The 27,828-nt window shown below is 48.4% G+C and overlaps 2 protein-coding genes across 2 annotated transcripts in view; one reads left to right on the top strand and one right to left on the bottom strand.

The window, feature by feature from the left end:
* The first annotated feature begins 21 nt into the window (after positions 1–21).
* On the top strand, positions 22–6,902 carry LOC135813958 (uncharacterized). Its single transcript, XM_065327003.1, has 4 exons — positions 22–311; positions 661–743; positions 3,918–4,461; positions 5,657–6,902. The coding sequence occupies exons 1-4, from the start codon at positions 307–309 to the stop codon at positions 6,321–6,323; spliced, it is 1,299 nt and encodes a 432-aa protein (XP_065183075.1). The 5' UTR covers positions 22–306; the 3' UTR covers positions 6,324–6,902.
* A 1,033-nt stretch (positions 6,903–7,935) lies between these two features.
* LOC135813959 (GREB1-like protein) overlaps positions 7,936–27,828 on the bottom strand; it is a 24,007-nt gene continuing 4,114 nt past the window's right edge. The window contains exons 2-10 of the mRNA XM_065327004.1: positions 17,934–18,780; positions 16,691–17,065; positions 16,255–16,402; positions 14,505–14,719; positions 13,612–13,917; positions 11,431–13,036; positions 10,344–10,832; positions 9,477–9,990; positions 7,936–9,167 (exon numbers count right to left, since the gene is read on the bottom strand). Of these exons, the coding sequence (XP_065183076.1) occupies positions 9,012–9,167; positions 9,477–9,990; positions 10,344–10,832; positions 11,431–13,036; positions 13,612–13,917; positions 14,505–14,719; positions 16,255–16,402; positions 16,691–17,065; positions 17,934–18,708 (4,584 nt within the window). The 5' untranslated portion in view covers positions 18,709–18,780 and the 3' untranslated portion in view covers positions 7,936–9,011. The remainder of the gene's footprint in view (positions 9,168–9,476; positions 9,991–10,343; positions 10,833–11,430; positions 13,037–13,611; positions 13,918–14,504; positions 14,720–16,254; positions 16,403–16,690; positions 17,066–17,933; positions 18,781–27,828) is intronic.

The raw sequence follows: 27,828 nt of genomic DNA on the forward strand, positions 1-27,828 counted from the left end.
ACAAAGATTAGAATCTCTTGATTTGATGTCATGCACGTGATTATCCACGTATCGTTCACGCTCAAGATGTGCCCGGGAACTTCAAATGAAGTGTTTCAGTGGGAAGCGTCCTCTGGCATCTTCATTCTTTTTTAGAACCGTGTACAGGTGCCCATCGTCACGACGTGCGTGCCAGTGGCCAGACTCCATTGGTCTCTCGAGCAGCTCGTGGTCATAATTGTTGACGTGGAGGTTATTTCAGAGATTTGTCTTTTAGCTTGGTACCTTTGCTCTGGTGTTGCACATTTCCCCGAGTCACTATCCAACATGAGGTACGTTTTCATTTTATAATTATTTTATTCTCAACTTAACTTGAACTTGAAGCTGGAATTGGAAGAGCAATGACATGATGTCAATATGTGGTCTTTCTTGAGGACCCTCATCAAGCTACTATTTGTACTCAAAGAGTACATAACCCCCAGAGGTTATGTACATGATTGTACTCTTGATGTACTACATGATTGTACTAGTAGTATTTTTTGTGTGACAGTGAGCAACATTCTGCATGTATGCTGCATTGCATGCATGTGTGACATATGGGAGCTGCATATGAAGTTACATAATCGCCCAAAGTTCGAATTCAAATTTCTCTATCATATTTTGAAAAATTATTTTATACAGTGAACGCAGTATTGAGAGCCAGGAGGGGCCACCCCAGAAGGTCTTGTGCGATGCCAACCGAACGTTGGTCGAATGTTCACAAGGTAAGAAGTTTTACATAGATTACATACCGTATTTCACCGAATATATTAAAGGCGCACCTTTTTACACTCAACTTCAGGGCCAACAAAGGGGTGCGACTTACAATTAAGCATGATCTATTACTGAAGTGAATGTAATACTCATAAGTAAACAGTTTCCTCTGAAGTGAATGTACCGAAACGATAATGACAGACCTGGAAATAGGAGTGCGACTTACAATCGGGGAAATATGGTACACTGGATATTAGCAAAAAGTACTGAACAACGGCTGCAGCGCAGGATAGCCGTCACAAGTTGAACAAGGCTTCATGAACTGGAAGGCACGTTAGAAAACGATAGGGCTATTAAAGTATTATCGGGCTAAGGCACAATGAATGCGGCAATCGAATCACCCATATCCAGGTGGTGCTGAACCCACACGTGCTAGTATAGTATGGCTGTAGCTTGGCGGACCAAATCTGAGAAGTACCTTCCATACATGGCGACAGACAGGGGAAGGACTATGACATGAATGGGTGAAAGGATAACATGATACAGGATAGGACAAGTGCAGTAGCTGCCTGGTTATAACGTACATGTACGTGGCGTGGAGGCCGCGAATGACTTTTTCCCAAGCCCGCTAGCCCTTTACCCCTCGCAGGCAAAAGACCAACGCAACAGAAAACTCGAAGGCACCATTGCTGTTACTTGAGCGAGGAAGAACTTCTTTTGTCTCCGCACACTTTTAAAGCACACCGGTCACAGGGTCAGTGCAAGCAGACACAACAGACACAACAGACACAACAGAGTGGAGTGGAGTCGGTGTCAGGTACAGCAGGGTCAGTGCCAGACACAACAGAGTGGAGTGGAGTCGGTGTCAGGTACAGCAGGGTCAGTGCCAGACACAACAGACTGGAGTGGAGTCGGTGTCAGGTACAGCAGGGTCAGTGCCAGACACAACAGACTGGAGTGGAGTCGGTGTCAGGTACAGCAGGGTCAGTGCCAGACACAACAGAGTGGAGTGGAGTCGGTGTCAGGTACAGCAGGGTCAGTGCCAGACACAACAGAGTGGAGTGGAGTCGGTGTCAGGTACAGCAGGGTCAGTGCCAGACACAACAGAGTGGAGTGGAGTCGGTGTCAGGTACAGCAGGGTCAGTGCCAGACACAACAGACTGGAGTGGAGTCGGTGTCAGGTACAGCAGGGTCAGTGCCAGACACAACAGACTGGAGTGGAGTCGGTGTCAGGTACAGCAGGGTCAGTGCCAGACACAACAGAGTGGAGTGGAGTCGGTGTCAGGTACAGCAGGGTCAGTGCCAGACACAACAGAGTGGAGTGGAGTCGGTGTCAGGTACAGCAGGGTCAGTGCCAGACACAACAGACTGGAGTGGAGTCAGTGTCAGGTACAGCAGGGTCAGTGCCAGACACAACAGAGTGGAGTGGAGTCGGTGTCAGGTACAGCAGGGTCAGTGCCAGACACAACAGACTGGAGTGGAGTCGGTGTCAGGTACAGCAGGGTCAGTGCCAGACACAACAGAGTGGAGTGGAGTCGGTGTCAGGTACAGCAGGGTCAGTGCCAGACACAACAGAGTGGAGTGGAGTCGGTGTCAGGTACAGCAGGGCGAAGAACAGCAATGAGCACATCATGTATACGCAGGAGAACAGTAGGCACAACCCAAAGTGAGCACTGAGTGTGCACCGTACTGACTAAGATCTAAACGGGTACGCCACCGGCCCGAGCCAGGCATCCATGCGCTTGGGCACAGGTAAGCGTGCTTGTATACAACCACCAGTAGCACAATGGCAATGAGACCATCGGGGCATGTGATTCTATGGCAACTCATAGCGCCGTGAAGAGACTCATTGAGAGCAGCTGCATGCCTCATACTCAATATGCTTCAATACATGAGACCATAAACGCCGTGGAGACAATAGTTTAATTAACGATGGTGATTTTAATAAAATTACTAGTAGTTGTGCTGTGTACTGGGAAATTCCCCTTCCATATTTGTCAGTTTTCTGCTTGCATTTGCATTTGAATGATACCCAGCAGATCCGTACGCATTTTCTTTGCGTGCGCCACAACGTGGAGAATCTCATCTCCGCGTAGAAATCTGGACCCAAAAGCACGCGAAGCCGTTGACTCGAACCCAAACACCTGCTCTCTACGTGATTTCTCTATGTTTCTCGCAGAACCTCTCTTAAAATATTACAGTGTAGTAAATGTGTGACAAATAGAAAAAATGTAATATTGCAATAAGGAGGACGAGCTGACGTGACATTGGATTACTTTATTAAACAATGCCAAGCGATGGAGACGATGCGAAAACAATGTAAAAAAGAAAGGAGAAGTACATGCAAGAAGAAAAAGCGATGGAAAGAAAGACTCCAGAAACAAGATAATAGAAACCAACGACAAGAGGACACACGGGAAATCAAGGAAAGGTGTAAGGGTGGCAACGCTGTCTTTTTGTTTACACAAATCAGGTTTTAATTTACGGATGTACACAGCCTCCGACACTTTTCCAGACAATGACAGCACAACTAATTTTATTACTCGCCATCATTAAAAACATAAGACCATCCCAATAATTCTACTGGAAGCACTTTGCATTATCGTTCTCTCACTATTCCTGTTTACTGTAGCCTAGAAAAGATAACAATTTCACGAAGCAAGACCATCATGCACTTTCACTAGTACTATGTGCTAACTGCTACAGTCCATTCAGAAAAAAATGAACTTCTAGCTTTTGGCCATAAATGGGTCAAACGTTGAGTTTTTTTAGAATTTTTTTCTGCAATCCCATATGGAATCCTCTTCCAATTATGTTTCTGAAGTTTTTTTGTCCAAAAAGCAAGCCATAGCAAGAATAGGATTTCGGCCAGGTTTTGCCCCAAAAGCACTGAATTGGGAAAAACCATCAAAATCCAGGCCGTTTGACCCCCGCCTGCAACAGTGCATTCTGCGGTTCGAACCCCAGTTCAGGCACCCTTTTTGGACCCTTTTTCAAATTTCAAAGTTCGCAGCACTGCACTGTGTACGATGAAATCACAAAAAATCGCCAAATACGGGAGCTCGCCAGAGCCAGGACCCATTTTTTTATGAATGGACTGTAAGTGAAAAACAGCCACAGGAGTTATTTTACCATCTTGTCCGCACAATTCAGTCCTGCAAATTCGTTTCTGTTGTTGTGTCTAGACTTGAAGACTGCTGAAGTTCGAGGCGCCGAGCAGGTGCACGAAGAGACACCAGCGACTCGGTCTCCAAGTCTAGGGTCGTGGGGCATGAGCAAACAGCCAATGCCCAGGGAGTTTATTACCTATGCCATTCTGAGGTTCATCGACGGGGCGGGCTACTCAAAGCCACGTCCTGCAGCCCATGCGCTGTATAAATCGGGTGAAACGCTCGCGAACATCTTCCTGCCAGCCGACCAGCAAGTTACCAGCATGCAACTGCACAACTATTTTAGCCGAGCAAAGTTTGGAAAGGGACAGCTTGGAAAATATCATGGTAGGGCCAGGACAGCACGATTCTGTGCACATGTAAGAGGATTGGAAAGTGAGTGCCACGCTATATTCTCCAAGGCATCTAAAGAGCCGGCTGATGTGGACTGGGAGTCCATCAGCGCCGTCCAAGCAGCTGCCACAGCGGCCGTAAACCAATGGCGAGCAGGTTTAACCACGCCTGTCAACTCAACTGAATGCAACTTTGGCCTGGTGGAGATCTCTGATCATGTTAACAAGTAAGAACCTGTTACACACTCAATTAGATTCTGGACATAATGTGAACACATCTACAGTGAAACAGCTGTCAAAGACGACCGCTCAAGGGACCTTCGAAAAATGTGGTCTCTGTTAACAGATGGTCTCCTTATGCAGGGTCATTTGACTGAAAAAAGAAAAAAAAGGTGGAAATAGCGTCCCTTGGTCCTGGTTTGAGTGGTCTTCTAGGACAGATGGTCGCCTTATCCGAGTAGTCTTATCCGAGTAGTCTTATCCGAGTAGTCTTATCCGAGTAGTCTTATCCGAGTAGTCTTATCCGAGTAGTCTTATCCGAGTAGTCTTATCCGAGTAGTCTTATCCGAGTAGTCTTATCCGAGTAGTCTTATCCGAGTAGTCTTATCCGAGTAGTCTTATCCGAGTAGTCTTATCCGAGTAGTCTTATCCGAGTAGTCTTATCCGAGTAGTCTTATCCGAGTAGTCTTATCCGAGTAGTCTTATCCGAGTAGTCTTATCCGAGTAGTCTTATCCGAGTAGTCTTATCCGAGTAGTCTTATCCGAGTAGTCTTATCCGAGTAGTCTTATCCGAGTAGTCTTATCCGAGTAGTCTTATGCGAGTAGTCTTATGCGAGTAGTCTTATGCGAGTAGTCTTATCCGAGTAGTCTTATCCGAGTAGTCTTATCCGAGTAGTCTTATCCGAGTAGTCTTATCCGAGTAGTCTTATCCGAGTAGTCTTATCCGAGTAGTCTTATCCGAGTAGTCTTATCCGAGTAGTCTTATCCGAGTAGTCGCCAACACAGGTTTCACTGTATTATTTTTCGAGCATCAATAAATAGTGTGAAAATGAAAACTTGGAAGGCTCGGGTTAGGTTAGGAGGTTAGGTTTGTCTTACTAGTTTCATCATCATCATCTAGTAACTCTCAGCATTCTTTGTTGCTGTGGGCCATAGCTCATGTTCATCTTCGTTGCGCTTTCCTTCCCTTCTTGGACTTTTCCGAACCTGTTGGTTTGCGCCTTGGAGAAGTATTGGAGCTAGGTGTCAGGCCACTGAATGTCCCGGTACTCCCTGTCAGTTCTGTGCCGTGTTGTCGCTCTCGCTGACATGTATATGATCTGGTTACTTTGGTGGACAGTTACAAGTAGTCATAAGTCGTAGCATTTTACCCTTCCTTTTTGCCTTTGTTGATAATTTAAGGTATTCTATCTTTTCATGCAGGTCACGAGGCGGGGTGCAATTCTGGAGAGCAGTTAAAAAAGGCGAGGGTCTGGCACTGTATAACTACGGACCTGGATGGTACCGGTTTCCGCGATGTACTGTGCTTGTGGACGGAGAACAATTGTCACACAAAGTCCAGGTGAGGGATGCGTTCACTGACCTGAAGAATGTGGTCCCAGAGGCCCCAGAGTTGCTGAACAGTATGGATAATCTTAAAATGGCCATGTCAATTGTTGAGAATGCAGTGGTCTGCGATGGCTGCAGCTACGCCAAGTATGAAAAATGGATCGAGGAGCGTTACGAGGGCGGGGATTTCGAAGATGAAGATGGAGACTGTGTTGCAGAACTGGAGAAATCGTGGGTACCTGGTCGGTGCATACGCACTCTCGCTTGCTCACTTCTACTGCCGGGAAGTGGTCCGTCGGTCTGTGCGGCCTGCGAGGCCATGGATGGCACACTGCAGAGCGGTCTGTCACACCACGAGAGCATGGGCTCGCCACACTGGAAGACACAGTTTGATCATCTGAGCCGTGAGGAGTTGATTGAGAAACTGGAACAGCAGGAAGCTGAGACTAGGCGCCTAGAGCAGGAGATAGTGTTTAATGCCTTTATTATGGGCATCTGCGATCCTAACACAAAGTGGCGTTTAATGAGTGAGTACGAGTAAAGCCGTGAGACGTGGCTCAGAGTTAGACCAGACTTACTGTTGCACTGTTCGTAAGTAGTCGTGTGCCTGTGAGCCGGAGTTGAAGGCACTGTGAGTAGTCGACATGTGAGTTGTCACACTGTGAAGTGTCTCCGTGTTGAATGTCGCTTGTGAGTTGTGTCTCCTCCGTGTTGACTGTCGCTTGTGAGTTTGTCACACTGTGAAATGTGGTGGTGTTGACTGTTGCTTGTGAGTTGAGTCACCGTGTGAGTTGTCACTCTGTGAAGTGTCTTGGTGTTGCCTGTCAGTTGTGACTTGTTGTCCAGTGAGCTGTCACAGCGTGTATGGTAACCCCTAGACGATTATGGTCAGCACAGTGAGAACCCTGCTTCCCAGTATGCGTTTCTTATCCTTCAGATTGAACTGGATCATGCTTTGCCCGTTACTGGGTGATGCTGTTCTCAGGATGTGCAGACTTCTTCGTCAGGTCCACCTCACTTTTTTTTAATCTATTATTCTGATTATGGCCCAAGCGTGCTGGATTTATTCATTTATTTATTCCACGAATATGGTTCAAATACACTTCTTTATCGTGTCAAATTCACTGGGTTGCACTTCATGCAGAGAGCCGTGGAAACTAGGGCTGAGCGATCATACCGAATACTCGAGTAGTAAGAAAAGGTAGTAATCGTCACAAGCATTTGAAAAAGTTTGATGATTCCTAAATACATGTACTAGCTAGGGTACGTAGTCCTAAGAGTATGCTAATCTGCATGTGGGGTCTGGCGTCTGCCCACTCTACGTACATACGAACAGGGCAATCAGCTGCGGCATTGTGTCATACCGGTAGTTGACCCACTGCCGTTTTGCTAGGTCGATACTGTGGTACATGATGGAGCTGAGTAGAGAATGAGTTCGCTTGGTTTGATATTCAACTTCAACAGACTGACTTACGGATAGACAATGTCCATGTTGCCTGTCCAGACAATGTACAAGTAAGAACACCATGACATGGTATTGTATGGTTGAGTGTTGGTCAAATGCCATTGATACACGTACACCGTACATGTACCTGACTTTGCCATGCATGCATGGTGCAGTCTGTCACCTTCCCTTGCACTTACTTAGTTGTAGGATAAGCCTGGCTAGAGGCTGGGGCAAGCTGGAAAGGGAGATGATAATATTGTGCCCGTGCTGGCTATGGCTGGTCTAGGCCAGATAAGGGAATCTTTCCTAAATCCTAACCCATGATCCCGTGCAGGTGTAGCTGAGGACATGTAGCACCACTTGTGAAAGTGCATTGTTTGGATTATATTCATGTAGTGCTACTACAAAGTGGCTGTACTATGCAGAAACAGTTCCAGCCAGGCAATCCCCCCCCCCAAGAAATCCTACTGAACGACATAACTATGTAATTGTTGTGATGTTTTCAACTCTGACACTGTAACTATGGTTACCACCTAGCGTGACTCAGTGAGTGGCATGATGGCAAGTACAATGCATAGTTACTATGCATGCACATGTACTAATAAACATATGCTCTTTCTGGTGAAGGTATGGGTTGATGTATTGGTTTTGCGGCAAGGCGCAAAGCACCTAACTACCCCTCACACACTGTTTGCAAAACAGGAGCTAGGCACCTCAGGCAAGATCAGACTGAACGTGTTAATTTCCACAGACCAGTATCTACATGGGCGATAGATTGTGAATGTCGGTACGGGTTTTCTGATTTCTTGAAACATGATCACACTAGACAGCTGAGCATTGTACACGTTCTGTAGAACTACACGTTTGTGTAATCGCTGTGTAGTGTGTAGATCTACTGCTGCTGATCAGCTTTACTGGGCAGCATTTAACCAGTACTGCAGACTAAGAATACAAATGAATAGCGAGAAAGGCAGGGTATAATAATTATAGGGTGCTGCTTGGCTGTGTGCTATCCATACAGTGTGGCTGGATCACCATGACCATGTGACCTGTGACCTGTGACCTGTTATTAAATAGGAGTAGACGAGAACCGAAGATGCTGCAAGAAACTCAAAAATGATCAGAAGCGATTGGCGGCTAGTTTACCACCTCAATTGATTTTCAATGTGTAAAATTGTCACAACTAGCCAGCGGTCAGTCAGTGTAACATCTCAAGGAACAAATCCCACGTTAAATTTGTAGAAAAGGAGGAAGATCAGCAGTCAGTCCATGCCACAGCCCCGGCACACCAGCTATAAGCAGAGGGTCAGAGATAGTTAAAATGGAACCAAACGGTCACTAAATGCATGGTATTCGTAGACCTAGGGTGGAGTCGGCTGCACTTCGGTGCACGAAGCCGCGTTTGGTAGTGCAGTGAGTGAGGATTTGCCAGTGTCCTGTTTATACAAGAAGACTATCACTGGCTGCAGGGTGTCAAATCCTTACAAAGTGGCAAGCCCTATCAACCTATACAATAGTATATACATAGTGTACATGCTCTAGTCCAGCTGTGTAAGCTTCCGGTCAGATGTGCGATGAGAGCTATCTCGGTGTTGCCGTCTCCTTCCTTATCTTTCCCACACTACGCTCAGGCTTTGGCATTATAGCATCGATGTAGCTGGCTAGGAACTATGAGCCTGTGTTAGGCCAGTATCGCCGACTATGAGCCTGTGTTAGGCCAGTATCGCCGACTATGAGCCTGTGTTAGGCCAGTATCGCCGACTGGCTCAGCAATCACTGATGTCATGTTTGGCCGCTGATCTCCGGTCTCGCTGACGTCATTGTCGTCGCGGCGGCGGCTGCCGTGGTAGTTGTTGTTGTCAGACTGGGCTGTCGGTCACTGACCCACTTGTCAATAAGCAACCGTAGTGTTTCCAGGAGAATGGCCGCCTTACCACTCTAGGGAGAGAACACAGAAAAAGACAAAGGGAAGTTGTGAACAGAACAGAGCAGAGTGGGGCATGCAGCCCAAGGGCTGAGGACTGATGGTAGCTTTGCCACACTATCAATATTACATAGGGTTATGAAACACAGTCATACAGACATTTCCTGCTTTACTGCCATTGGACATGGGTGCATATCCTTTCCATACATTGGGTACTGTGTGCAAGAGAATGCCCATCTCGGCACTGCCTTGTAAGTACAGAGAAAACAGGCTTGTCAAAGATAGTTTTAAACCATCATGAGTTTGGAGCACAAGTATCTTACCTTTGCTGGTCCCATGAGTAGCCAGAGCTTAGGGCTTTTAGTCGGTGGCTCTGTGTCCACAGCTGCCTCTTGCTCAGCATGTGCTGTATTGCACCTCAGTCTGCACCACATTCGGTAGTACGCTGTTTCGTCTGCTAGCTGGTCGCCAGCAAGAGCGGAGCGCTGCTGGCTGCTGACTAGGGGCCGGCGGTGTATGCCATCTAGCCACCGCAGTCTCTCACAGGGCAGCAGGTTCTGAATGCCGTACAGGATGTGTTCCGGCGCTGGTAAATCTGACTTTGAGCCAACGACAGCACTGACTGGCAGGAGCATTGCTACCGACAAGACTGCCATGCAGGGCAGGTGATCATGAGTCCTTGTGGGGGTACTGCTCGACCTGCTGACACTTGTCGGGGTAGTCGTAGACGGGTGTGATGGCTGTGAGTAGCCATGCATAAGGCTGAGTTCTTCCTGGATATCTGCCCGCGTCAGGTAGCTGCGTCCATGGCCACGGTAGTCAATGAAGCGAACATTCCTGGATACACAGTGCACATGCATCACATCCAGGCATACTATACTCAGCAACGATTCCCTGATTTTCAACGGGACAACCTTATCATTTGACAGATACTATCATGACTTCCACAGTGCGCCTTTAACCCACTATTTCCCATGTGCTTTACGCAAATCAAGGCTAGCACTTGCTTTACCTTGAGACTGATCAAAATGCAGCATGTACACCTACAAACAACTGCAAACAACTGCATGAATTCCCGCAAGACTTGCACTGACTTGTACTTCATGAATATTTGACTCATACTTGAGTATTGTGAACGTATTGTGTAGCAGTATGCCCAGACTTGAAGACCCCAAGAAAGGTGTACGTACATGGGAATATGTAGACTAGTCACAGAGCCAGCCAAGACGAGCAGCACACGACCAGCGGGTAGACTGCGCAGCGATGACACCTGACTGAAACACTGGCCGCCGATCGATGATGCGGACGGCGGACGTGGGCTCTCTGGACTGAGAAAGCTGGTACTTCCTCTGACCTTCTGGCACACTCGGATTGGCCCCTGACCATCATAGAGAGCTAGGAGGATATCGTCGGAGAGATTGCTACTAGATTCCCTGTGTTGGCCATGGAATACACTGCACAACTGATTCCAGAAGAAGAGGGCCAGTGCCTGGTGGGGAATGCGGACAATGCTACTAGCTGGCACTTTGCTGTGCATTAGGTCACCGATGATGTCGTCGGTCACTTGCGACACGCAGCGTTGGCGCTGGTGCTGGCCAGAGCGTAGGTGGTCCCACGCTAGGACATACTCCTGTAGCAATTGGAATGTTCGCAGCTCACTCTCTGACATCAGATGTGCGCTGTAAAGGAAACCAACAATTGTGTACCAGCAGCAGGATACAACAATAAGCCATCAAAATAACCATAAACTCCATAAGCATGGCATTGCCATCAGGCCTGGTCACTCTTGCAGGAAATAGCCTAACCACTGTTCATCCCAGATCGTCATTGAGAAACGTCACAAACTTGTCTCAAGCCATGCCTATAAGTATCATCGTGTTATAGTTGTACATGTATTTTGTTCTGGAGCTGGTACTGGGGTAGGGACTGAAGACTAGCCGGACCACCTTATAACAGCTTCCAATGAGCCTGCCTGGGCAACACAGACTTCTCCAGCATGGTCCCAATCATCCTGCACGTTGTCGTATTAGTATTGTGATACCCCACCCCATACATGTCCAAATGAACTCCCGGCTCGTCACCCAGGTCTTCAATGATTTCTCATCCAATCCAGTTAATCTATCCCCTCTCTCTCTTTCTCACGGCCACACCCCTCCATATCCATTCAATGTTCATGGCTGTTGTATCCTCTACCGACATGACTCATTTCAATATCACCGTAAGGAGGTCCCTCAGCTTCAGAACCAAATCCACCGCATGTCTAGCCCACCTGCTTACCTGGCTGTGACGGATGGCTTCATTCTGGTTAGTGTGCTCTCAAAGGCCTCATCAACCATCCATTTCTGATCGCCTTCGGTGATGGAATTGCTGAACCAGGTGTGCGAGTGAAGCAGCTGTTTGAGGCCATGGTAGGTGCTGGCATCCGGACACAGTTCTACTATGTTGTCCTCGGGCAGCAGTGAGTTAGTGGCCAGCCATGAATAGTGTGACATCATGGAGCAGATCATGAAGGTGTTGGGCAGTGCTAGCAAGTTGTCCAGCTGACCATGTGCAGTCCCGCTGGCCACCGGTGACTTCATGCAGTCCTTGGCAATGACCAAGAACAGTGTGCGTGGGCAGCCCAGCGCGTACGCGCCCAGTTTGGCCAGTTGCATGGCCAGTAAGTGGTCCTCGCTGTCCACACAGATCACGCGCTCCCTGGCTACCTCAGCTACGTGCACTGGGGAGACACCTCGAGACTGTAGCAGCTCCTCGACTGCCCGTGACTGGATGAGTCGCTGAACCATCTCTACATACACTGGACAGCTCTGGCGTACCAATATGATGAAATCAATCATATCATAGCTCTGACCAGGAATCGATTTCAACTGCCTTACCATTTGTTCATAGCACTTGTTGGCAAGGTTTGAAGCAACCTGCAGTTGATGTTGAGACAGACAAACTGAATCCCTGCTCGGTGATGGTAGGTTGAGTGGACCAGCTGGGTCGCTGGGTTGCCCATACGTCCTCACAGGAAGCTGTTGCAGTGGAGAAGCACTGCTTTGCTGCAACATTCCAGTCTTCAGCTGCATTCCTACAAAGACTTCATACAGGTCGTGAATGCCGGTCTCCTTTGCTGGCTGCAAGCCATGCTCATTATCTTGTAGTTTGGCCAGCAAGTCCATGGACTGCAGCACGACACAGACTTGCATATCAAACACAGAGTCACTACTGGAATAGATGCAGATTGTGAAGTCAGGCCTGCATGGCTGCTGTTGGGCGGCTGTCTCCGATGATGCCGTGCTATTTCGCACGCCCTTCTGAACGGCGTCCATCAAGGACTCACTGGATGTGCTGACGGACAGTACATCATTGCTGCTGGCGGCCAGTGATAACAATGTTGATCTAACTGCTATACAGTCCATGGGCCTGTTGGCCGTCTTCAGCTGTTGCTGCTGCTGTTGTTGCCTACTTGCAACTAACCCACGGTGCATGTACATTGTGAATGCTTCTCGGAGGAGGATCTTGAAACTTGTGTTGGTCAGCAGAAAGCTGCCTAGCAGAAAGCAAGCTTCACTGACGAAAGCAGCTGCTTGTTGGTACTCTGTATCACCACCTTCCAGCCCGGGACTAGCACCCCGGTAGCGATGGCAGAGCTCATCAACAGTGGATAGAGGTTGCTCGAAGAAATCCCACACACACTCCTGTGGTGGTGATGGTGGTGGTGGTTGGCCACTTGCTTCACCTGTGCTGGCAGCCATGGGAAGTAGACTGGCAGAAATATCCTGTATGATATCAGCACTGTGACCAAAGCATGGTAGGAGAGCTGGTGACTGCCAGCGTTTGGGAGCCATTGCCGATGTCATGCCCGAGCTGCTTGCTAGACTGTCGCTGGGCTGCTGGCCTGTAATAGGCACACCAACATATACACAGTGCATCAGCTGTGACTGTTGCTTCTTTACGTCCAAACTGTGAGTCACAGTTCATAAATATGGAGCTACATTATAAGTGCTCCAATACAGAACTCAGTGAAGACACTGCATGTGCTGCCATTCATGCTTCTAATTCTTCTAATCCATCTCAACCCCACAGCCTCAGTTAGTACTCGCATGGCATTGTATGACTGTTACCGTTATCTTTCCCCTGCTTTGTCTACTTTCTCTTCCATTTGAAAGTATTATTCCATTATATTGTTCCTTCTAAGTTCCTGCAAAGTTCCTCAGACTTGTCAAGACATACTGTTTGTGATTCTCATGAGCTAGGAGACCGTAATGCAGATTCCAACCAGTGTGACATTGAACTTCAACAGCTAGTGTGTGTAGGTGTGAGGTCACGGTGCTCTACGAACGTTTGCCCTTGCAGACCAGTTGGCTTGTCAGGAACTATGACCTGTAGTGATGCAACATTGGGTAGGTAACAGTAGCCTATGTGTGTGCTGGGAGGATTTGATATAGGTGTAATATAGGTACTCTTGCTTACCAGCAGTAGGCCTTTGCGCCACAGATTGGCTCTTAGGAAGCGGCGGTGAAGTTGTCATTTTCTGTGGTGTGGCAAGTTGAATGCTAGCCGGTGCAAGAGCAGGTGGATGATCGGCTGGCGTGCTGGTCATCGGACGTTTGGCTGGTGGCTCAATGCCGGCATGCGGGCTGTACTTAACAGCCTCTTTGCCGGCCGACGACCCAGAGTGTATGCTGCCGAGGTGATCAGGTGATGTAGCATCGTCAGATTCACTACCAGTTGTGCCTCGATTAGCTCCGGACGTAAAGAGAAGTAAGGTAGAGGAACCTAGACAAGAAAACAAACAATGCAAAAGGTTACAACAATACTAAAGCTGGGCAAAAGCCAACAACCACTGGTGTGACACGTGATTAATACTGTCACACTGCAAAAAGTATAAGTACAATAACGATCTGGGGTATAACAACCCGCGAATAACGACACAACATTTGGACTTAATGACGATTTGACTGCATACTACCGTAAAAGTCCGTAAATAAGTACGTATTTACTTTCGAATTTAGTGACCACACCCGTACTAACTTTCGGGCGGGTACTGACTTTCGGGCACGAACTAACTTTCGGACCTGACTTGTGTGTAGTGGAGAAGTCATTTTCATGTCGATGTACATGCTACGTGCTGCATGTACGCACCGTACCGGTACTTATTTCGGGCAGTATGTTTATCGGGCTCGACTTGACTTCAACAGACAGAGCCAAAAGAATGAAGGGGGTATTTCTTTCGGGCAGGTACTTATTTACGGGCTTTTACGGGTAGTACTTTCAGCCTCGTGAATAAGGACACATTTCTCGTGCACGGTCGAGGGTCAATATTCACAAGGTTTAATAGCAGCTGTAAATAAGATATAGCTAACCTTTCCAAGGCACCACCGTGCCCGTCTTCAAGCTGCCGTTATCATCCATGTCAATGTAGTAGCGGATGTGCTTCTGTTTCTTAGGCTGTGTGTTCAGTCGCAGGTTGATATGGGTGCAGAAGTCCGTGAAGAAGTGGAATCCCGTCTTCCCGCACCCAATGCAGTTGCCATGGAAACCTTGCACGTTTGATCCCGTGTGCGGGTCGGGTAGGTACCTATGTGTATGTTACACCATGACACGGAGTGTGTATGTGTATAGTGGGAACAACTACGTCATCAGGCTGGTGTGCACAATGCTCTATACGCTTCAGCAGAGAATACATCAGAATGTAGAGTGCATGGGTATGTACAACATGCACATCCAAGCTTAGCCCCTCTGCAGACTACGTACATAGAACATCCAGTACAAAATCACATAAAACCTAAAAGGCAACATTTTTCCAAGCCTACATTCAGACTACACATTTTACATGGAATATACAGGCAACCTTCGACCCTACGCTATTGTGCAATGGACCTGGGATGTGTGAAAGCAGCCGGCAGTCGTACCCGGGTTCAAAGTCTGTACGTTTGTACAACTACCTGATGAGAAAGTACGATAAATGCAGGAAAGTTGCCTTGTACAAGGGTTCGCACCCTGCCTGAAAGGATTGGGCAACTTTTTAGGCTTCCCGCCAGATTCTTGTTGTTGTCTTGGAAACTTCTACGTAAATGTGACTTATAGGCTGTTTTGTACCTAGTCTGAAGAGGGCCTTAGGCCCTATCCACACTACAGGTGTGAAACGTAGTAGCGTCCTCTTTCAAGTGGCGTGCAAGTGCACTTGCATCCACACTCGCAAGAACAGCCGGCGTGAAACGTGACTTTTGAGGAGCGCCCGCGGGAATTTCCCCTCATATTCAAAATTTTATCTCAGAGAGTTCCACATTGATCTGAAAGTGAAAGAGAAATCATCGACTCAGAAATTTGTTCGTGGAGGCTTTATCTTGTTGTTCCTACCTATGTCCCCCTGTTTGTTGATTCGAGTGGAGAATGCCTCCAGTTATGGACAATCGAAGACGAAAGAGGTTGCTGTTTGCGACATACCTCAGCCAATCATTGAGCCGATCAAGGTTTTTTGACTGCACGCGCGATTTGGAAATGGATGAACAGTCAGAATCGTCTTTCTTTCCCACAGCAGGACTCTTGCTGCTCCTGAGTGCAAGCACTACTTCGCTTGGCCGTCAATTGTGGACAATCGGCACTGTGATATCATTCTGAAATTTATCGCCATACAGCTCGCGGCCGAATAAATTCAACTTCACGGCAATCTCCTTCTCCTTCACCGACCGCTTTTTCATCGTCCCATGGCTCGCTTTCTGTTCTGCAGCCCACAGCTCAATGAGCTTTCCTTCCAGCTCTTCACAGAACACAACCCTCGGCATTTTCTCAAGATACTTCAACAAATACTTCAACAACTAGCTACTTCCGAAACCTGGAAAAGCTACTTGAAAGTAAAAAGTGGCCTTGTATCGGGGTTCGGAAGTTGCTGATTACGTTCAAGCGACTTTTTCACTTTCGCGCCGTTTCCCACGGTTCTCCATGACAACTTACAAGGAAAAGTGACTTGTACGCGGTTTTTGTTGTAGTGTGGATAGGCCCTTAGCAACATGTCGTCCCAATACCAACTGGATACAAATCCTTGTAGACAGGTGATCTTTGCTAAACAGGTCGAGATGTGTATCACAATAGTGCTTTTAAAAGTGTTCGTACCGTTTATCCACGGTTGCCAGCAGTGTTGTTTGACCAAGCTGTGGTGACCTGCAGCCAACCAGAGCACAACCAGCCGGGACGTGGATTTTCTGACCGCAGTGCTTCAGCTGACTAAGACGAAGCTCACCACCTGCCTGGCAATGGCCCTCTGTGAAAACCAAGAGAGAAACAAAGCAGAAAACCATGTACATGCATGTACAGATGGGTGAAATGTGTTGTTACTTGGACTTATTCTTCAAAATGACGCCCTTCCCTACTCAATGGCACCATCTATTGTGTCTGCTGACGTCTATTGCGTGCATGGTCTTGGCACATGTATATTTAACAGTTCAATTATCACTGGGTATTTTCTGGCCACTGAATGCAGCACATTGTGAGAGTTGCTCACAGCCGTACGTAAGCGAAGAATCCCAATCGGCAAAGCCTTGCCACTCACCTTCCGGTCTGGGCATCGCAGGCAGTCGTATTGCCGCATTCGTGCGCATCTCGCGCACCAGATGGCTCTGGTAGGGCAGCGTCAATATCTGCTCCATGCCGGGCGCTCCCGCCGGTACGGCAGTCGCTGCGATAGTCGTGTACTCTGGGTGCATGCTATAGCCTGCTGGCACTGCTGCTGCCGCCGCTGCGGCTACTCCTGGTGGTGTTGGTACGGCATGGGCGTGACCTCCACCGGCCACTGGTGTAGCTGCTTGAGGTGTTGGTGGTGCTGGGTGTATTGTGTACGTTTCCGGGTGCATCTCCAGTGGACCCGCTGGTCGTGGACCTACGCTCGGTGTGCTGATCGAGCTCAGTGAACCGGCCGAAGGAAATCCTGCAGCAGTCACGGAACAAATTTGAGAGGGGACTGAGTCCAGGGAAGATCACGGTAAGCATTACTGCTACTTGTGTGTACATGTAGTGTGTCGAACACTGCATAGCAGGCAACAACAACACTGTTCTGCTGCTTTCAGGTGCATCCAAGTTATAGTTATGTCTGTGGAACCTGCCCCCCCCTCCCCTCCCTTCACCCCCATACACACACATAGATTCACAGTAAGGTATAGTTAGCTGTTTGGTTGATTGATTGATTGATTTTTATTTAAGGATTGTCCAAAGGCCGCAGAGGCCTATCGAGGGGCTCTCCTGTGTGCTGTGTAAGGAAAGGGAGGAAGAGAGGCGTGCGGCGTGCCTTTACAAGGGCAACAGCACCCAACACTGAGTCTCTTCCATGCCAGTAATATTCTGTAGCCATGCAGTGGATGTGAATATCATCAAATTTCTCCTTCGGTTTTCTTGCAAGCTGTTCACCCTGATATTCCTTTTAGCAGCTCGGTGTGCTCTGTGTAACCCATTGCTCTGTGTGACCCCTTGCTCTGCATGTGTGACCCATTGCTCTGTGTGACCCATTGCTCTGTGTGACCCATTGCTCTGTGTGACCCATTGCTCTGTGTGACCCATTGCTCTGTGTGACCCATTCTATACTACTAGCTCTGTGTGACCCATTGTTCTGTGTGACCCATTGCTCTGTGTGACCCATTGCTCTGTGTGACCCATTCTATACTACTAGCTCTGTGTGACCCATTCTATACTACTAGCTCTGTGTGACCCATTCTGTACTACTAGCTCTGTGTGACCCATTCTGTACGACTAATGGTTGATACAAGTTGTAAACAGTGACAAGACAGTAATCGGTCACATACTTGTTCCTCTATGTTCTCTGGATAGATGCATGCCAGGGAAGGCCTCGGTGGCACGTTGCTGTGGCGATGGTGGCACTGTGCGATGATGGTGAGGTGAGCGGGCTGTGATGGCACCGGGTGCGGAGCCTAGCGACGACGACGTGGTCAGCTGATCGGTGGATGAAGACAGGCTGGCCTGCCGACCATCCGACCACGGCGTCGATGTTCCCGGCGTGGTGCTGCCGTAGCCGTACGCTGCTCCCTCGTGTGTTGTGTACACCGGTGTTGACACTGAGCTGGGTATCGGTGAACTGTGGGGCAGAACACGGTGGCCCTGACCGTACGCAGCCATTGGTGCTGCAAAGAACGTCCCCGGCGGCAGGACCTCTCCATGTGCCTGCATGAACACTGCCGGTGGTAGGATAGCGGAGGCGGACGGGTGCACTATGAACTGAGTGGAGAATGCCGATGTCGGTACTCTCTCCACTGACTTGCTATCAGGGTGGTACTGCACTAAGGGAGACCTCAGGTCCTGACTGGCACTGCGAGGTCTGTGTGCCATGGTAGGTGAGGTCATGGACGGGTTGCTGCTACTGGGACATGTGCTGACCGGTGTTCTAGACTGAAAGTGCACTGACTTGGTGCTGGCGTGCTGCTGTTCAGGACTGTGCGGTCTCTTGGTGGCCTTGAATGTCCTCAGTGGCGGTGTGGAGCGGCGTTCCTCTAGCAACGCTTCCTCGCTGGATGACTCCTGGTCTGCATCAGAGTCTCTATCCAGTAACGGTGGTTGACTCATTTGTGCAGATTGTGTGTGTGTCTGTAGCGGTGTGCTTCTACTGCTCGGCAGGACTGTGATTACATATTGTGCCTGGGCAGACAGACAGACAGACCGACAAACACAGACACACCCACACACCCCCACACACACACAAACACACACACACACACATACACAGCACATGAAGTATCATACACTGGAACAAGAGAAGCTGCTCCAGTGCTGAAGGTTCCCGATTCTGCCTCCACACTCACAGTCTAGTCACAGCACACAATGGGAGCAATGGCTAAATACACATGGTAATGTTATGCAGAACAACTCGGTTAGACTTTGGCAAGAACAAGTTTCAGGCTCTTCCCCAGGAATGTTCCGCAGTTTTCCTCAAGTATAGCTTTGGTGCTTTCTCATCGGGTGGAAAACCGGCAAAAAGAAACTGAACAAGCAAATCAATCTTTCACAACAGAGATGTGAGAGAAACAGGGCAGAGAAGAGATGTGAGAGAAACAGGGCAGAGAAGAGTAGCAAGAGAAACAGGGCAGAGAAGAGTAGCAAGAGAAACAGGGCAGAGAAGAGTAGCAAGAGAAACAGGGCAGAGAAGAGTAGCAAGAGAAACAGGGCAGAGAAGAGTAGCAAGAGAAACAGGGCAGAGAAGAGTAGCAAGAGAAACAGGGCAGAGAAGAGTAGCAAGAGAAACAGGGCAGAGAAGAGTAGCAAGAGAAACAGGGCAGAGAAGAGTAGCAAGAGAAACAGGGCAGAGAAGAGTAGCAAGAGAAACAGGGCAGAGAAGAGTAGCAAGAGAAACAGGGCAGAGAAGAGTAGCAAGAGAAACAGGGCAGAGAAGAGTAGCAAGAGAAACAGGGCAGAGAAGAGTAGCAAGAGAAACAGGGCAGAGAAGAGTAGCAAGAGAAACAGGGCAGAGAAGAGTAGCAAGAGAAACAGGGCAGAGAAGAGTAGCAAGAGAAACAGAGCAGAGAAGAGTAGCAAGAGAAACAGGGCAGAGAAGAGTAGCAAGAGAAACAGGGCAGAGAAGAGTAGCAAGAGAAACAGGGCAGAGAAGAGTAGCAAGAGAAACAGGGCAGAGAAGAGTAGCAAGAAACACCATTGTAGAAGTGCTTAACCTCACGCACACGCACACTCACAAAAGGAATGACGAGAAGGTGCAAGGCTGAAGAAAACTAGCAAGTGTGTGATGTATTGACATATTTATAACTGGCAATTGTTACTTTGAAGCAAAGAACCACCAGTGAGTTGAATATTCTCACCCACTGCTACCACTGGTTTGCTTGAATGTGACTTCTCTTTTCCCCGTTATCGCTACATTCATAGACAGAATGGCCATACGGTTCAGATCATAGTGTTCAAAGCACTTTGTTTCTTTCAATGTGTCCCTTGCAGAGAGATCTGTGTAAGGTTGAGTTTGAGCTGGAATGCCTCTACTGCCTGCCTTGTGAGGGCAACATGAACTTTTAACCCACTACCTATTTGGAATTATCATCATCATCACCATCAGCAGCAGCAGCATACCATTACTCCTGACAAGGTGCATGCCACTGGTCATGGTGACCCTGGCCACGGGGTTTAGGGGGACCATGCTATCAGTGCCACTGTGTAGTCTACTCTCTCTAGCCTACATGTACATCATGTATGTGGCTCACTGAACCACCAGGACTTCTTTACACGACAGTCTAAGCTAATGATGTGGTGGTACATGTCTGGCCACGAGCCTGTCTAGAGTCGGACGGCACCCAGGCCAGGGACCACAGTACACATGGTACACGTGACACCATACCAGTCCTCCACTGGCTCCTGCCAAAGATAGGCACAGGCACTGACATGTGTGATCTTGTACTGGAATGGTCAGTGTAGGCCTCCCGAAAATACCCACCTCCTGTCCAGGAAGCTACTACGGGCGCCAGCAGTGAAGAAGCTTGCCTATGCTTTCGACCTGACTACTGGCACAACATGTATGTATGCATGATATGACTCCTGTGCATGAGTTTGACATTGCCCCAGGCTCGTCTGAAAGCATGGCCCCCAGACACCGAGGCCTGGCCCAAGGGCATGTGAGGATGCCGTTCATTGAGCTGACCGTTCTTGACGACATACACACAGCTTGTCGGCGACCTTGTAGCAGAACACAAGATACTCGGATAGCTACAATGTCATGCCCTCATCTGCACTACAACACAACACAATATTGCTGTACGAGGAACAAGCTCCAATACTTTACTAGTCTTTAGAACCCTTTTGTTTTCCAGCCGGGTTATTAGCTGGCTCATTCTTGCTTTGACCCCCAGGCACAGCTCACTAACAGCTACACTACTTGCAATTATGCGGATCACGTACAATGTAGTGTTTGAGATTGGTAGAAGGCGGTGAGGCGCTAAACCATTGTAAACAGCAGGGGCCTTTGCCAGGCTTACACGCTTGGCAACACCAGCAATGTCTTCGACTTACAGAGGAATGCGAGTTATGCCCATGGTTGTCGTTCCAGCAGTCTGACGGGGGCCATCCCAAGGACGCCTTGGCCAAACGCTGACGGGGAAGGGGCAGCACCACCCAGCAGGGAGCTTCTTCTGATGTCTGTGTCACTGTCAGCAAGTGTGGCTGCCCGCAGCCGGCTTTCAAAACTGGCACTTAGACTGATCCGAAAAATATCACGTATTTCTACCCAACATCTGCCGCAGTGGACAGCGAGATCGAGAGCGTTCACCTAGTGCAGCAGTGGCACCAGCCGCTTCCCCGGGGCTGGATGATTTTCTGGCTCCCACACAAATAACTCGTCCTGATTGTGCCTATCCGCGGCGACAAGTCACAACCGACATGACGTGTGGGCCCACGTGGAGTGGAGGCGGCGAACGGAAGTACCTCAGCGCGCAAATCAATGTTTTTTTTCTTCAATTTCTCACACGCTATTCACCATCACCATTCCTTTTTCACGCTCGAATGAGACGTGAGTTGAATTTCTTATCCAAGTAGGTAACAGTATTCTACTACAGCAGCCAAAGCTTCAAAACAGCGACAACTAGCTTGACACCTTATGCCATCGACATTGCTCGCTCGCTCGCGAACTTTATTACTTTCAACGTGCTGCGCAAGATCTTGAGCCAATGCAAGACGGTGGCGTTAATGCTATCCTAGACAGAAACTATGAAAAAAGGAACACAATCAAATGTCAGAAATCCAGGATGCGTCCTAAATTGCTGGATGTACACAACGATCAGAAGCAGTAGTAAGCAGTCTCACATACTTCTGCATCGTTGTCTGCAGCCAGTCAGTCAGAGCAGACAATTCTATTTTTGGGTGTGAACTACACGAACAGCCTGGAAAACAATTATCGATCCGAGACCAACAGCAAAGAGTTAACACAACGCTAGTCAAGTTTTTACATATGTATCACCGGCAAGGGTGTCCTTGCTCTGTCCACCTTCTTACCGCAACAAGGTCCTTTGTTCCTACCTTTGGTCAGCTCGTCTCCTCCTGCAACCCTCCGATTGTGCGACGACTATCTTGGTGCGAGCAGGATTGCGTCGACAAACAGTATGTAGTGACCAGTCTGCACTGAGTGGATCCACCGTCAGTGGCCAACTGCATTTAGTGACACCACACGACCCACTACAACTACAAGTGCGGGCACTATTGCTGCTACTGATGCTGCTGCTGGTGCTGCTGCAGTGCTGGTGCTGATGGTGAGGGTAGCGACTGCACTTTGCACTGCAAAGTCTCAGGCACGATACATATCGCTATCGCAGGGCATCAACGAGGGACTCACCATAATGGGCAAGACTAAGGCGAGGAGCTGGCAAGAGCGGGCGGGAACCAAGCGGTTTTACTTCGTCCCATACGGCCCCCTAATCTGAAGAAGTCTTTGGACAGATTCCCTGGTTATGTTCGCCACACCACTATCATAAGTCCTCGACTTGAAATGCAGTGTGCAAATGGCTCAGGGTCCAATTGATTGCTACCTGCACATACCTTGTGCATATACCTTGTCCCAGTATTAGTTTTGACCAGGGTAGAATATCTCTTCTCTTCTTCGCCTGTCTACACTATAAAGAAAAACATCATAAGTTGAAGTTTCTTAGTCAAGCGCACTTGCTGACTGGATAATATCGGCACCGTCTGTCATAAGTAAAAAGGATTGGGACTTTCTGCAAGGTCAGTTTCGGCAAAATCAGCCTTGGCTGAGCGGGCTGCACAGGACTGACGATGGGGACACCACGACTGAGTGGGATCGGCTATGGAGTACTGAGACTAGACCACGGAGGTGCTGATGCCCGAGAAGGTGCTGGGGTCAGGTTGTGAGGCCATCAGTCATCACTGCTGTTTATCCAGTAGTGGGGGTACGCTCCCACAGCTGCCCCAAGTCCAGAGAGTTCTACAGCTAGTGTCAGTAGTGAAATACGCTGCCACTGGTGCTACCCCAAGACAAGAGATGAGTGATATGTCAGCAGGAATAATGGTCCACGTGACGGCTTCTGGACTGCCAGCAGAAACTGCAAGTAAGCACCAGGATGTTTTCCCTGATACAGGTGTGACGTTCCCGAGTGGTCAGCAGTGCTGGATGGCTAAGCACAGGGCTGCTGGCATACGCATTGGCCATGACTGTCGCCTGGAGTCACGTTTGCAATTCACACTACAATCGCCAGCGTTGGAGCTCGACGATGAGGGATGAGTATTGCGTACCTACTCTCTACACTCATGTGTGCACGGACGATGCGGCAGTTACAAAACGGCATGGCTGTCCTCAAGCGCCGGTTAGCGGCATCAAGCGACAACTACCTTTGAATACAGTCCGTCCAGCCTAACAATCTCCTCGAGCAGCGCTCGTAACCGCTCAGAAGTGAACGTTTAGCGGTCCACACTATAGACAATAGCCGCGCTAGTGCGCAAAGACACTGTACTACTAGCGACCTTGGTCAGCTGCACACTTTTTAATGACATCAAACTGATGACCGCCAATGTCGGCTTCATTTCCGAAGTGCAAGCGTTTCTTGGACGTGTGTAAACGGGCGGTCTACGACTCTGACACGCGTGTAGACATGCACTAGTTCAACACGGAACTAAGTTGCTTGCTAAGGAAGCTGCTCGGAGATTATGTTAGGGCCTGTGCCAGAACAAGTGCTGCAAGGGGTGGTAAACACTCATTTCTCTCAGAAGGTTTGCGTGTGGTGTTGTTGGGTTGGTCATGTGCATGGGCATGGGCATGATAGCTCTTCCAGCTTCTAATTTGTATTTTATTATATTTTAAGGATTTCCCAAAGGCTTTGGGCCTGTCGAGGGGATCTCCTATGTCCATCACTCAGAGGAAAAAGGAAAATCCAGAGTTGAATGAATTATGTGAGGCCAGGCGTGGACATCAGGCTCAACAAGCATTCATCAGGTCTGACTGAGGCGAGTACTGTTCATGTTGGGACAGTACACGTGATCTGCTACCATGGTAAACAAGATGGCTGCATCGCTGGTGTCCAAGCTAACAAACCACCACTCCCCGTGAGTGTCATAATTATGCGCATGTGCGGTGAACGAGTGCCAAGGTCAGGTCAAAGACAAAGGCAAGAATGTGAAGGTGGTGCGGACTTTCAGTTCACAGTATGACCTTAGCCATGTGCATGTACATGTAGATCTACATGGAAGTGACAAGGTCATGTACATCATGTTCATGATGTTCTACACAAGTCAATACAAATGCCTCATGCTGCACAAGGCCGTCAAGGGTCAGACCGGGGACTAGCAGTAGATCTACTCAGTCCAGTAGCACAAGTAGTAGCAGTACTGGATGTTGTAGTGAAGCTAAACTAAAATACTTTGACTGCGTTGTTCACTGAAGACTATGCATGTGTGCCGCCTACGCAGCCTACACACATTGTAACCCCTGAGCACAGGCTACTGGCACAGGGATACGAGTTATGCGTGGATGTGTGCATTGCGGTCCCACTACCTGTACCACAGTCCAAGACTGTTCGGGACCTTGGTGTTGACATGGACTGATTTGGGCCGATGGAGATGGAGAGTAAACCATAGGTTAGACTTTGAACACGGGTGCAGCGTGAATCTTTCCAAGTCACGACTGTCCAACAGCCACCCTGCCCAATCATCACTGATGAGCTTGCCTGATGATCTAACCGAATAGCGAAGACTGTCGTGAAGGACACTGGACTAAAGTCTTTACCGTTGTAGTTTGCAGTCTCGACACTTGTCTGGAAATTATGGAATATGCTGTCCCTCCAGGAAATCGCGATTCCACGGACGCAACAAATTTCGCGATTTTGGCCCAAACCCGCGATTTTCTGAAAAATCCGCGATTTCCCACGTTTTTTGTTGTTTTCTGCACTTCTTTTGACATTTTTCTGCACTTTTCACGCAGTATACAGTGCTTTCCATGATCCTGCTCGTAGGTTATTTCCACAGTACGCAAATAGCGATTCTAAGGATACAACAAATTTCGTGATTTGGCCCAAATCCGCAATTTTCTGCCAATAATTCCGCGAGTTCCTGGCAAGTTCCGCACTTTTCGCCGCATTTTTTTGTTGTTTTCTGCCGCACTTTCTTGCGCAAGTTTTCGAGGATTTTGTCCGCAAATTCCCGCAGGGACAGAATATGGGCCCTGTCGTTGCTACATGAATATTGCACATGTCATGTTTCGACCTTTCGCCTTTTCCCCACGCGTCATTCTGTCCATAGTACCAGAGCGGTGCTTGTGCCATCACGTCTTCTTGTATATCTTCATTTCTTTCTGTTACACTCTCGCCTGCCGACGATAATTGCCTCAAGTGCCACAAGTCTTTGAGGGAACGGCGAGGAGGCTCAATTGTGACTGAACGACGTGGATTTATCGTTCAATTGAGCTAAGGCACAGGAAGTAAAGACCTAACACTGCTCTGCTTCCGTTTCTTGTTGTCAGCCAGCGATTGAAACCTGACCCCATGGCTCGCAAGCAGCGGCAAGGGCTCCGCGCCAGCATGCATGCTTGGCCTTGGGTCCTCGGGGCAAACGCAGCTCCAAGCGCATGTAGCCCATGTCGGCAATGGTAGTGGTGGTGGAGAGTGAAAGACGTCACCTGTTTCGTGTAAGTCAGAGGTACAGGATGTGCTTGGTGTGGACAAGGAGTCGATCACAGTGCGGCCAGCTCTTGTTAACTGCGTTCTCCTGCCGAGTGAAGGTGAAACATGGAGGAAATTTGGAGAGGATGCATTGTCCTTGGAATCCCTTGCCTTAGGGCACCAAGTCGTGGATTAGACTCAATCAGTAAACGGAAGCCTAGCCGAAACCATCTGTAGTTTGTCGCTCTAATCCATGAGCAGATACGGGTTCCTCTTTTACCTACACTACAATCACGCCCATATCTTAATAAGTCCTAACATTTCAGTCGCACCACATAAACACAACACATGTACCTTTCTATTTTAGTTACTGTGTCTGCGCTCATACACAAAGCAAAAACACGACGCGACTGTCGACGTGTCCTGGTATATTTTTGAATCCGTTGCCTTCCATTCATCCCCATCATGCACCATTTGAACGACCATCTTGATGTTTTGAATTACTCTACCATGTCCATCAACGGTTTGCAGTACCTCCCAAAGCCTGTGGCACTGTTGCTGCCGCTCATATCAGAATACATTTGCCCTGCACAGAGAAATATGAATAAATACTATACTATACTGCACGCATGCTGATATGCAGACTACTGATTTCCCGAAAGACGCGATGAAACCACACACCGCACGTACGGTGTGAACGCTCTTCACACACAGGCACAGACTGTCAGTACACTCAACGATGGTGAATGTACATGTACATGTACATGTAGACTATGTCGAAGATGAGAGACCTCGTACCCCTGCCCTCAGCAAATTTGTAGCGATGACGATGCAGCCAAGGCAGCAACAAACAAAGGCAATGCAAAACACACGTGCTGCCCATGAGTACATGTATATACGCGTAGCGTGAATATCACTTATATCGAGAGGCCATTGTCGCCTTCACTAGCTACACGATGTTATCCCGCTTGTTCCTAACAGTCCATGAACATAAATCAGTTATTTTGACGTGTAGCGAAGGTTCTATTCACGCTGCCACATCGGGGAAAGTGTCGGCATAACATCAGACATCGCTATGACTAGTATGAGCCTTCCTACTTTCTCTGGAGAGGTTGAACGTTCGCAATGACCGGTCTAAACTGACTGAGTGTCACATACCCTGCCATTACCGTCTTGTATAGACCGCATCACAATATTGTATAAGACACAGCATGGCACCTCTGCCATGCCAGGAACACTAGCTGTGTTGATCTGCTCCTCACCATTGTCCAATGGCGTGTCCTGAGAGCGGCCCACACGTATACGGCTACTTGACTCGCCGCGCACTAGGACATACGCAGAGAGCATTGGCAATTCGGGAATGCTCAGCTTCAGGAATGCACAGGACGAATGAAGGCACATGACTTTGTACTACACTACAGGTGGTACATTTATGTGTTACTTGTGAAGTAAGACTTAGTTAGTTGTGTGACCCTGACTGGCGGTATACGTATATTCATGTACACTGCACTGTACACGCGACACGGCACAGTAGCTAACACGCTTGTACCATGTCTTCGCAACAGTGTAGCGATATCATACAATGTCATGTAGTTGAAGCCACGAAGTCAAGGTTCTTCTGTAGTTGAAGCCATGCTAAGTATGTACTATCATGTACACACAAAGTGCTCAGCTGTGCGGGAACTTGATTAGGTACAACCACACAAGTGCAATTACCGTAAAGTCGCGTATTAAAGCCGGGCTTATTCCTGTAGAGGCTGATGTAAGGGCTAGGCTAGGCTTCTATTCACATCAGGCTCGTATTCGAACCAGGTATGTCTACGTATGTGAACACTAAAACCAGGCTTACGTGCCGACAGTGTATCTTGAAAACCAGGCTTTTATATTCAAAACAGGCTAGACAGACACTACAGTATGTTACACCAGTATGCACACGATGTACTGAACATGTGCGAGATACACACCTTGTACAAGTTGTAGCTCATTATGACATCTACACCTTTTTTCCCACTACACAGATGATTACACAATCACAGTTTTGCCACTCTACGTGTTGAACAATCACAGATTTGCCACTCTAGCATAATGCTGGTGC

Source organism: Sycon ciliatum, chromosome 4, assembly GCF_964019385.1.
Source record: "Sycon ciliatum chromosome 4, ocSycCili1.1, whole genome shotgun sequence".
Lineage (NCBI taxonomy): Eukaryota > Metazoa > Porifera > Calcarea > Leucosolenida > Sycettidae > Sycon > Sycon ciliatum.

Coding starts and splice junctions, on each gene's coding strand:
- LOC135813958 (XM_065327003.1), top strand. Junction 744..3,917: donor GTTGGTCGAATGTTCACAAG/GTAAGAAGTTTT, acceptor TGTTGTGTCTAG/ACTTGAAGACTGCTGAAGTT. Junction 4,462..5,656: donor ATCTCTGATCATGTTAACAA/GTAAGAACCTGT, acceptor CTTTTCATGCAG/GTCACGAGGCGGGGTGCAAT.